At 32.5% G+C, this 12,413-nt stretch overlaps 1 protein-coding gene across 2 annotated transcripts; it reads right to left on the reverse strand.

The window, feature by feature from the left end:
- Positions 1–1,443: 1,443 nt before the first annotated feature.
- On the reverse strand, positions 1,444–7,962 carry LOC112034912 (disease resistance protein RPV1). 2 transcript variants are annotated; one of them, XM_065765404.1, is made up of 8 exons: positions 7,164–7,277; positions 6,843–6,978; positions 6,423–6,722; positions 3,894–6,320; positions 3,167–3,815; positions 2,747–3,079; positions 2,148–2,490; positions 1,444–1,751 (listed from the first exon to the last, which is right to left on the reverse strand). In XM_065765404.1, exons 2-8 carry the CDS (start codon positions 6,963–6,965, stop codon positions 1,688–1,690), a joined length of 4,239 nt encoding a protein of 1,412 aa, XP_065621476.1. In that variant the 5' UTR covers positions 6,966–6,978; positions 7,164–7,277; the 3' UTR covers positions 1,444–1,687. The 2 variants fall into 2 exon arrangements, with proteins under 2 accessions (XP_065621476.1, XP_023923502.2); XM_024067734.2 differs by having other exon boundaries at positions 6,843–7,962.
- Between the last annotated feature and the right edge of the window lie 4,451 nt (positions 7,963–12,413).

Raw genomic sequence — 12,413 nt, forward strand, 5'->3', positions numbered from 1 at the left:
GAAAACTTCATACATTGACCAAGGTCCTAAATAATGCTCATTCAAAGATTCAAGTGTTATTTATTACTAAATAATATACATTCTTAACATTGTTATTACTCAACAAAGAGGTTTATAATATCTCATTACATAACAAAAGCCCAAATAATTTAGGATGAATAAGATTTTAGCCTAAAAGGACCAAATTTTATCAAATCAAGAAAAACAATTTATGAAGAATCAAGTCAATAACTTAAATTGCTCAACCAGCTTAGTACGAGCTTATTTTGACCATTTCCTAATCATTGGGTTCAAATTTCTCATGGTAATGATATCAAATCAAACAAACAAATTCTAATTTCATATTTTATTAGTAAAACTTTTTATATAAAAAAATGACAAAGAAAAAAAAGTTAATGTTTTGTTCATGTATCGGCAGAAAATACCACATATCAACCAAAAGTTAGTGAAACGTACTGAAATTTAGGTCAAGGTGAGGGCTGATTCATCCCAATAAATAACTTGAACAAAATGGAATTGGTAATTTTGCTTCTGCATGGACTTTTTGCTCTATTCAAACACAAAAAGAAGGAAAATAGTGTAGAAGTATCAGAAATACAACCTAGATTCTTACAGCAGGCAATTTTCTCTCTTTAAGGCGCATTAAAGATCAATTGCCCCAAGGTCTGGTTGATGCCTATAATAAGTTCAAAGCAAATGATGACAAAATTTGAGTCCGTTTACAGCTAGAAAGACATTAGAGAAAGAAGAAAGAAGAGTAGAAGAGGAAGAGGAATAGGGAAGGTGGTTTAGATGGCTATGTTTACAAATATCATGGGTTGTCATAGGATGATTAAGTTACTCATGGCTCTTGAAGATAATGATACTATCAAGTGGCTTGATTTCTTCTGCTGCTGTCACAACTTCAAGATGATAAAAAATGTAGCACTTATCACTAAAGGTTCTTGGGTATTTTGTTTGTCACTAGCAGAACCAACAGCCCAAGAGAAATATATTAATACAACAAACCTCAGGAGAATTTTTTTTAATGAATAATTAATTTTTATTTATCAAAACCCTAGAAGAAAAAATTTCAAACAAAGCTGGGCACAAATAACAGCCCAGCAAAAACAATACTCAAACAACCCCTCCTCTCTGCTACCAAAGTACAAACAGCTACATTTGCAGCCACACTTTCCAAGCCCAACAGGGCACTCAATCGTTACAACAATGCAACTTCATTTCATAAAGCAGACATTGCTCTAATCACAAACTGTTCAGTTAGTGGAAGCTTTTATGGTTATTTGTTATGTCTAACAAACTAATACTTCATTATTTTATGCTTATTTGTTGTGTAACAAAATAATAGTATGTTATGCGAAATAGAAATTGGAAAAGACAGTCACACATGAAACACAAAAATTTACGTGGTTCAACTTTAGGCCTACATCCACGGACAATGTCTAACAGAAAATTTCACTAAGAAAATAGGAGATTACAAAATAGCACAAAAGCATGGGACAAGAGATTCTTTAATTTTTCTACACTGATGCCGCGGCTTAACTCTATAAAACCAATTAAACAAAGCCACACATATACATACACACACTGACACACATACAGCAAAAAGGAACCCTCAGTTAGTTCTTGACCAGTTTAGCGAGTACCAAGGTGGGCTTGAGAGGAGGGACCCTCCGTGGCTAATTCTTCACCGTTGCTCTTGTAATTCTCTCTTACCACTGCGATAGGCTTCAAGTTTCTTGGATTCCCTCCTTCCAATATATAAAAGTGCCCCCAACAAGTCAAGAAGAAAATTTTGTATTATTCAAAACTGATGAAAAAACTTAAGAAAAAGTGATATGAAATGAATTTTATTTTTGAGTTTGTGGTGATTGGGATGTGAGTGCCAAAAGGTAATGTTAACTAGCACAATACTTTGAACTTTCTTTTTTTCCTCTATCAAAGCTGGTATATGTACAAAAATGGGTAAAAATCTAAAAAGAAAAACTCAATATATACATACGACAAATTTAAATTTCTTATCATGCCATTTTAAACCTGACAATCAAAACCCACACTTTCATTTCATTGGAATCCCCTCCCCAAAAAATAAAAGAGAACATCAAGACTTGTAAGCTGTCATAGAAAGAAGAAAGAGGATGACTTACAAGCAAAAAAGTCGAAACATTCCTTGTATGAAATTCTTTATAATCAGCCATACATCCTCCAAGCCTTTGGATGGGGGTTTGTCACTAGAGTAGTCTTCTCCACTTGGTCCAACCCCGCCATCCTCAACCCCACCATCCTCATCACGGCTTCTCTTATTTCTGCTATCTTCTAAGGTTGAATCGTTAAGATCATGATGGGGATCACCCAGATCCTCATAGAGCGCCCTGCTGTTGATGCTTAATTGTGTTATAGTTTGATTGGGATCTTCAATGTCTTGGTAACTATCCATCTTCCCTCCGTGAATGGATTCAAGCATCTTGGACATTTCATACTCTCTTTCCACTAAAACAAAGTTCACCAACAAGACAAACAAGAAAAATTTCTATTACTCCAACCTGATTAAAAATAATAATAATAATAAAAGAAAATTGATATGGTATGATTTTAATTTTTGAAAAAGTCTGCAACTAGCACAATATTTTGAAGTTAACATTTAAAAAAAAATAATAATAATTAAAAAAAAAAAAAAAGATAGAATATATCCCCAAAAAAAGTGATGATGACTTTTAAAGTAGTAAGAAGATAGATGATCACTTACTAGCAAAGAAGTCGAAAATTTCCCTTTGACTAGACTCCTCACAATCAGCCATAACTTCTCCAACTTTGTAAATCCAATTTGGCCGTGGTTTCGCATTAGAGTAGCCTTCTCCACTAGGTCTAGTCCCATCATCCTCATGACGATTTTGCTTATTTTTGCTACCTTCTGTGGCTGAATCGTTCAATATCATGATAGTTTTTGGCAGACCCTCATAGAGCGTGCTGCTGCTGTTGCTGCTCTGTGCCATGGTTAGATTGAGATTTTCGATGTCTTGGTAACCACTACCTTCATGAATGGCATCAAGCTTCTTGGACGTTTGATTCTTTCCTTCCACTAAATAAAATTGCACCAACAAGTAGTTGTAAATGATGACTTGTAAAAGTTAAAACTTGAAAGTAAGAAGAACGATAAAAGACTTACTCGCAAAGAAGTTGAAAAATTCCGTTTGACTAGAATCCTCAGAATCAGCTACAAATCCTCCTAGCCTTTGAATCCTCTTTGGCGATGGTTCCACAATAGAGTTGCATTCTCCACTAGGTCTTGCCCCATCATCATCCTCATCACGGCTTTGCTTATTTCTGCTACCTTCTGCAATTGAATCATCAATATCATGATGGATTACAATGCTGCTGTTGTTGATGCATTGTGCCATAATTCTACAGGGATTTTCGATGTCTTGCCGGTATATGAATCGGACCCCAATTTTCTCCACCTCCAAGTTCCAGGAAGATGCTCTAATCGTAAGTGGATGAAATCCTTTCTGATAGGAATAATAGGTCAGCCAAAGGTGATGTGATTCAATCGTACCATATTCTTTCCTAGAACCAGAAATTTCTCCCCCATTCGGAAATCCATCGATTATGAATGAAAGTTCCCAATCACAAGGCCATTCACACAACTTGTAGGGTACAAAAACAACACAAAATGCAATTCCAATCGGCGCATTAGACCTATTGGAAGGCACTTGTACTTCCAATTCATGACCTGTACATTCATGGTTAAAATATTTTGGAATTTCACTTCCAGGAATAATAATTTTGAACTTCTTTGGTAGTGTACCACTTTGTCCCTGAAATATACAAAGCATAACGTTTAGAACTTGGAGAGAGAGATAGAGAAAGAGAGAAAGAAAGAGAGAGAAACAGACCTGAAGCATGTTATTAACGCCCTGAAGTAAGCTATTGACATTGTCAACCAATTTGAAGCAGTTGAAAAACAAGAATTGCAAACAGGTGTGATCTGACCTAAAACGATATAATTGCAGTTCTGGCAATCTCTCCAGAGAGATACAATCGTCTGCAATTATGGAATCAATAGTTGATGGAACATTTTCCAATGATTGAAGTCTCTTGCAACCCTCCAAATAGAGACTTTGAAGATTAGAGAGTTGAGACATGCTTTCCGGAAGGGAAACAAAATTATTTCCACTTAGATCCAAGTATTTTAAAGAGGACAAGCAGCCAATGTCATTGGGAATTGACGAAAGATTGCAGTGACTAAGATACAAATCTGTTAAAGATTGTAAACCTGATAAGGAAGGCAATGATAAGCCCACCGGAGCTGGACTTGTTTGCAAGGAAGAATATATATATGAAGGCAATGATATTCCTCTTGTGGGAGGACTTGTTGGCAAGAAAAATGATGTAAACCACTCAGAACTTTCTGGCTGGGAATAAAATTCAAATAACTTCCATCCATGGATATGAAGCTGTTCGAGATTTTTAAGGAGAACAATGGAAGAAGGAATCTCTTTTATGGCTGTCCAACACAAATTAAGTACCTCCAAACCTTCCATATTTCCTATGTTCTCTGGCAAGTTGTCAAATTTTAAGCATCCAAAAAGATCAAGAGAATTAAGCAACTTCAAACTACAAATGGTGCTAGAAAGGCGCACAAGATTCGGGCAATATCTTAAAGTCAATATAGTAAGGTTAGCCAAATGTTCAATTGATGAAGGCAACCCTTCTATAGCTGTTCTACTCAAATCAAGCTGTTCTAGACCTTCGATTATCCATGGGTTCTCTGGCAAGGTTTTAAATCTTGAGCATGTAGAAAGATCAAGAGCACCATGGAACTTAAAACCACAAGTGGTGTTAGGAAGACACGCAAGTTTATTGCAATGAAATAGAGTCAATGAAGTAAGGCTTGTCATGCCTTCAATTGATGAAGGCAACTCTTTTATAGTTGTTCCACTCAAATCAAGCTCCTTGAGAGCTTTGAGACTCCCTAGGTTCTTCGGCAAATTGTCAAGATTTGAGCACCAAGAAAGATCCAAATATTCAAGTGATTTCAAATGTTCAATTGATGAAGGCAGCTCTTTTATAGATGTTCTACTCAAACCAAGCTTCTTCAGGCCTTTGAGATTCCCTAGGTTCTTCGGCAAGTTGTCAAGATTTGAGCACCAAGAAAGATCCAAAGATTCAAGCGATTTCAAACTACAAATGGTGCTAGGAAGACACATAAGTTTATTGCAATTAAGTATAACCAATGAAGTAAGACTTGTCAAATGCTCAATTGAAGGCAACTCTTTTATAGCTGTTCCACTCAAATCAAGCTTCTTCAGACCTTTGACATTCCCTAGGTTGTTTGGTAAGTTGTCAAAATTTGAGCATCCAAAGAGATCAAGACATTCAAGCGATTTCAAATTACAAATGGTGCTAGGAAGACGCACAAGATTTTTGCAATATCTGAGAGTCAATAAAGTAAGGCTTGTCAAACCTTCAATTGATGAAGGCAGCTCTTTTATAGCTGTTCCACTCAAATTAAGATTCTCATCAAGACATTGAAGCGATTTCAAACAACAAATGGTGTTAGGAACACGCACAAGATTTTTGCAATATCTGAGAGTCAATAAAGTAAGGCTTGTCAAATCTTCAATTGATGAAGGCAGCTCTTTTATAGCTGTTCCACTCAAATCAAGATTCTTTAGGCATTTGACATTCCCTAGATTCTCTGGCAAGTTTTCAAAATTTGAGCTCTTAGAAAGATCAAGACATTCAAGCGATTTCAAACAACAAATGGATGAAGGCAGCTCTTTTATAGCTGTTCCTCTCAAATAAAGATTCTTTAGGCCTTTGACATTCCCTAAATTCTCTGGCAAGTTTTCAAAACTTGAGCTCTCAGAAAGATCAAGACATTCAAGCGATTTCAAACAACAAATGGTGTTGGGAAGACACACAAGATTATTGCAATATCTGAGAGTCAATGAAGTCAGGCCAATCAAGCCTCCAATTGATGAAGATAGTTCCACAATAGCAGTGAAATCCAAATTAAGACTTTGTAAGCATTTCATGTTTCCCATAAATTCTGGAATTTTCTTGAGTATTGAGCAATGTGAAAGCACTAGAGTCATGAGGGAATCCATTTCAAACTTAATTGGAAGACAACTTAGTTTTCCACAACCTTCAAGATTAAGAAGAACAAGATTTTTATGAATTCCAACAGATTGGTGAAGCTCATGTAAATTTCTACAATATGCAAGACTTAATTTCTCAAGTTTTGGGACTCCAGTGAAGTCTGGGCATATAGTCAGGTCTGACTTTGACAAGTCGATGATCTTCAACTTGTCAAAATTCTGTTTTAAGAAAAAAAAAAAGTTAAAAAAGAAGTAAAGTCCATGAGCTTTCTAGCATCCGATTTATTGAAATTTAAATGCAAAGTTGTGAGGATACTTTACCTTTACTCCTATCCAAAGTTTTTTAATTCTGCTATTTGGCAAACAAAGTTGAACAAGCTCATCTAACTGGAAAGTTGATGGCAAAGAATTTGAAGGATAATACCTCCAAGAAAGAACTCTTAAAGAATTTGGAAGATGTTGAGGGACATGGAAAATACCATCAATTCTAAGAAATTTAAGATTGTGCATCTGCGAAATGGCCTCAGGGCTCCAACATGTCTCTTTTACTTCATCTTCATCTTCATAATCATAATCATCATAATTACACAAAATATGCATGGCTTGAACTACGTCATTTCCCTAATAATCAAGAAGGAATTGGTGAATTGTGAAAGAACTTATTAGCATAAATATTTAAATATCAAAATTGTTGAACAAGAAGGTAGGGAATGAGGTCAAATTCTCTAAACAACCTCTTACCTTATTTTTTTTCAACATGTTTTCAATGTCCTCGTAATGCCACAGTCTACTACGCTTCCCACAATCACTAGGGCACTCTTGACGAACTATGTTCTTACCCATTTCTTCAAGTAAATCATGCATCCACAATATATCTCTATCATCATCAATTTTCAAAAGAGACATATTAGTGAGTTTCTTCAATCCAATAACAGGGTGAAGGCCAAGAATATCTAGAATTTCTACTACACGATCTTTCATATCATGATTAAAGAAGCATGCAATATGTAGGAATATTTCCTTCTCTGTGTAATCAAGTCCATCAAAACCAATTTGAAGTACCTGGAGAATTTTTGTATTAGGATATTCTTGGAGCCTCTCAAACGCACTTTTCCATTCAATGGTACTTTTCCCAAACAAGAAGGAACCCAAAACCTCAAGAGCTAAAGGCAGACCCGCAGCATATTTTACAAATTCTTCGGACATCACTAAATAATCTTTTGGGACATGCTCTTTTCTAAAAGCTTTCGAGCAAAAAAGTTGAAAAGCATCTTTATCATACAATCCTTGAACTTCATATATTCCATCTACTCCATGTGTGCTCAACACATGCACATTTCTTGTTGTTATGATAATTCTACTACGTGGACCAAACCAATCATGCTCCCCAGCTAAATTTTTTAACTGGTCTAATTTATCTACATCATCAAGAACAAGAAGAATCCTTCTACGACATAACCTATTCCTGATCATGAGAACTCCATCATCCTTATCTCTAATTTCCAAATTTGTGTCCTCCAAAATATTAGAAATAAGTTTCTGTTGTAGTCCAACTAAACCATGTTTTTCAGAATTTTCCCTAACATCCTCGATAAAACTATAAGCTTCAAATTCTTTAGAAACCATTTGGTAAACAACTCTAGCAAGAGTTGTCTTACCCATTCCCCCCATTGCCCAAACCCCTATAAAGCGAACATCGTTTGACCCTATAGCTAAAAACGACTCCAATTCCTCCATTCGAGAGTATATTCCTACCAGGTCCCTAGTAATGTAAGGTAATGCATCATATTTCAAGTGAAGCGATATCCATCCCATGATGTCTTTGATGTCTTCTGTCTCATACCTGCAACCAAAAAGGTACAATATGCATTGAGTTTGAACCACCAAGAGTTCACGCAAAAAAAAAAAAAAAAAAAAAAAAAAAAAAAAAAAATCATAGTTTACTTTGCCAACACCTACAAGTACAATCTTCTTTATTTGATTATTTTTAACTAAACAATCTCATCTCAGCTGTAACATGACATTGACTTAAAAATCAGTTTTATTTATTTATTTTTTTTCACGTAACATTCTTAATATTTCTATGGTATTATTTTAGTTATTTTTTAGTTTTATTAACAATATTTTTAATAAAAATTTTCAATTTTAACTAAATAAACTCTTTCTAAACGGATTTTAAGTAATATCAAGTTTCAATTTTTTAACAATCAATCTCATAATTATATCATTGGGTCCGTTTGGATAGCACTTATTGTTGCTGAAGTTGATAAAAACTGATTGTTGCTGAAAACATTGTAGCAAAATAATTTTAAATGTGTAAATAGTATTGTGGGACCCATTTTTAATATTTTTTAATACATAAACAGTGCATAAACAGTACGTGAACAGTGCACGCACTGTTTATGCACAGTAAATTTTGTCCCCCCAGTCAACAAATGCGGCAAGAAAAAAAAAAAAAAAAAAAAAAAAAGAGCAAAACGCAACGTAATTTTGAGCAACAAACCCTCCTATCCAAACGCAGTCATTGTATAAAGAATTTATTTTATACCCCTAAAATAAGTAATTTAAATAATTTATTTGTATATATCTATCCAATGCATAATTNTTTTTTTTTTTTTTTTTTAGAAGAGCTAAACGATGAGTAGATCCTAAGAGGTCGAGAGGGTACAGTGAGAATGGAAGAAAGTGAGAAAGGGAAGAAAAAGGTCTGGTCAGGTCGGGGAAGTAGGTAAAGAGACGAGAGGGAGAATCAAACAGGGGGTGTTTGGTAGAATAGTTTGAAAATTATTGTTTATTATTTTTTGAAATATGTGTGGGTGAAAAAATATGTTGAAATACGTAAAATATTATTTAAAAACTAAAAAATGTTGTTTAAAATGGCAAACTAAAGGGAGCCATAATATCTGAAAAGTTTTTTTTTTTTTGAGTAAAATAATATCTAAAAAGGTTGAAAAGTACTAAAGACATCAAAAACCGTGAGAGGTCATGTGAAATGTGAAAGTACAGAAAATGAATTAATGAAATGGAGTAGGATTTCATAGTTTACTTTGCCCAACACCTACAAGTACAATCTTCTTTATTTGATTATTTTTAACTAAACAATCTCATCTCAGCTGTAACATGACATTGACTTAAAAATCAGTTTTATTTATTTATTTTTTTTTCACGTAATACTTCTTAATATTTCTATGGTATTATTTTAGTTATTTTTTAGTTTTATTAACAATATTTTTAATAAAAAATTTTCAATTTTAACTAAATAAACTCTTTCTAAACGGATTTTAAGTAATATCAAGTTTCAATTTTTTTAACAATCAATCTCATAATTATATCATTGGGTCCGTTTGGATAGCACTTATTGTTGCTGAAAGTTGATAAAAACTGATTGTTGCTGAAAACATTGTAGCAAAATAATTTTTAAATGTGTAAATAGTATTGTGGGACCCATTTTTAATATTTTTTAATACATAAACAGTGCATAAACAGTACGTGAACAGTGCACGCACTGTTTATGCACAGTAAATTTTGTCCCCCCAGTCAACAAATGCGGCAAGAAAAAAAAAAAAAAAAAAAAAAGAGGAGCAAAACGCAACGTAATTTTGAGCAACAAACCCTCCTATCCAAACGCAGTCATTGTATAAAGAATTTATTTTATACCCCTAAAATAAGTAATTTAAATAATTTATTTGTATATATCTATCCAATGCATAATTTTGAAATAGTACACTAACACACACCGATACGTGAATATTCTGTTCTCACAGCCAATCCAAAAAGACCTCTTAAACAGTATTCAAAACTTTGGTTTATATTGCTTTTTTGCTTTTTACTTTGCTTCCAAGTTAATAGTTTGTTTATATATTTATTAAAAAATTAATTATTAAAATAAAGTAAAAAAAAAAATCATACAATTGTCTTTTTAAGAACTGAGATTTTTAAACTTAAACAAAAAATTCATTTTTAATTTCAACATTAGAACAAATGAATAATTTTAAACCTTTTAACTTCTCTCTCTTACACTAAAAAAGTGCAATTGCATAGTTTAGGTGCTCATTTATATATATATATATATATATTAAGAGGATTCAAAAAGTTAGTTATGGTTTCAAAAAATGTCAAAAATACTCCTAATCTAATTAAATAATCTTTATTCTTAAAAAATAAAAAATTGGGTTAAAATTGTAATTCAACAAAATTCAAAATTCAAAAAAAAAAAAACTACTAGGGAAACTTTTTTCTTAAAAATTAGCACACTTTCTATAGGTGCTACATTCATAACATTTTCACAACAAAATCATAGGTGGTTAGTTGTTATTAGTTCAAATTTGAACCTAACACTAAGATTATTTTTTTGCCCCAACAATAACAATCATTAACAACTTGCCACTTAGAATTTGTTTTAAAAATGTTGTAAAAATATTGTAGACATATCATTTTTCACTTAAATATATCTCATGAAAGTTTGATACATTTTTTTCCTAAAAACTAGCACTCACTAAACCCAGCAGTTTACTCCATTTCAAATCCTTAATTTTAGTTTTTTCAAAATTATTTGCTATATAAAATTACGTTAAACTCAAAATAAAAAAAGAATCTCATCACACGTTATAAAATCCTAAATTTTAGTTTCTTAAAAATTCCTTCCAGTACAAAATTACAATAAGCTTTAAAAAAAAAAAAGTCTCATCGCACGTGTGGGCGTGTGATGGGGCTAGTATATATTGTGCATATGCCTAGTATTAGTTATACTAGTCGCAGACCCGCGCAATGCGCGGAAAAATATGAAACACAGAGCAATAAAAAAAGTAATCTCTTTTTTTATAGTGTGAGAACTATTAGACCAAGTTGTAATCATATATACTTTGTTAATTATTATACAGGTACATGCGAATCAACTCTTATAGGTATATTTTTCTCCTAAATATAGATCAATATTTCGTTCTTTCTCCTAATCAATAAATCATATATCATAAAGTGAAAATATAAAATAAAATAAAATTAAAAAACAAATTTTGTTTTTCATCATATGAACATTTGAATAAATCCTGCAATAAAAAACTCTTCAAATTCATAAACCATATGATTATTTAGATTATATAGTAAAATAAGACCAACCTATCCATCATAATAGTACAATATCATCTAGATATAATTATATAAAAGTCATGTTTTGTTGATATTGTCTCATTAATCCAAAAGTAACATCTATATAGCTAATAAGATCTTTAGAGAGTAACATATGACGTGGAATTCTTAGTTTGACTAGCCGATTATAGATAGATAAATAAATCATCAACACAAACATCTATTAGAAGATAGACTCTATAACTTAATACAAAATTTGGCAAAATGATTAAATAGTATATTACCTTCAACTTAGTGATATTGATATTTTTATAAGGAATGTACACATTCAACAAGAGGAATTAATCAAAGAATTTTTAATCACTATCAACTATGTTAGTTTGCTCTTTGTTTTTCATGGTTTCTCTTCCAAATGAAGGTGACATTGACAAATTAAACTACAACAATTATAGAGTAGTTATACAAAACTATTCAAAAACTATTATTCAAAACTTTGTACAAATAAATTCATTTTCCTGTTCCATATGTTGTACATACTTATGGAATTTAAAAGTTCACTCTCCATTAGGCTTACATTACAAATACCAATGACTTCATCATAGAACAACCCCATTGAGGAGTTGATGTGGTGTAATGCTTAATTTGTCAAAAGTGGGGGCACTTAGGCATTGTTTCTGTTGTTACCACAACATAAGCTTAATCTGTTCTATGAAACAGAATTTGTGCAATTCAAATCACAAGAGACTAAGAAGGGGGGGGGGGGGGGGGGAAAGATTATTCAAAAATGTTATATGAATTAAGCATTGCATATATGAAAGATATAAGCAAATAATGGGACGTAAAATGTTATTCAAACTAACCCAAACACTAACCTTTTTTTTTTTTTTCATAGGTAGATAGTGGTGGAGGGGGGATGGTGGGGTTTGAACCACAATATGGGACACCACAAAGAATGTATTACCTCTAGGCTATCATTTGCACCTAAAAATTAATCTAGAAGGTTAGACAAAAGAATAATTGGAATTCCAAAAAAAGAAAATAATCACAAGTTCCTCAAGTATCTATACATAAAAACATTAATAGCAAAATATAAAAAACATTATATTTTGTTTTATTCTTTTTTTGATATTTTCCTTAAAGATGATCAACTAAGCAAAGTAAAAAGTTACAAAAAATTCAGATTAACTAAAATTGTGTTGCCATTCAAGTTAATTAAGAGTAACAAAA

This window comes from Quercus suber, unplaced genomic scaffold (genome assembly GCF_002906115.3).
Source record: "Quercus suber isolate HL8 unplaced genomic scaffold, Cork oak 2.0 scaffold_624, whole genome shotgun sequence".
Classification (NCBI taxonomy): Eukaryota; Viridiplantae; Streptophyta; class Magnoliopsida; order Fagales; family Fagaceae; genus Quercus; species Quercus suber.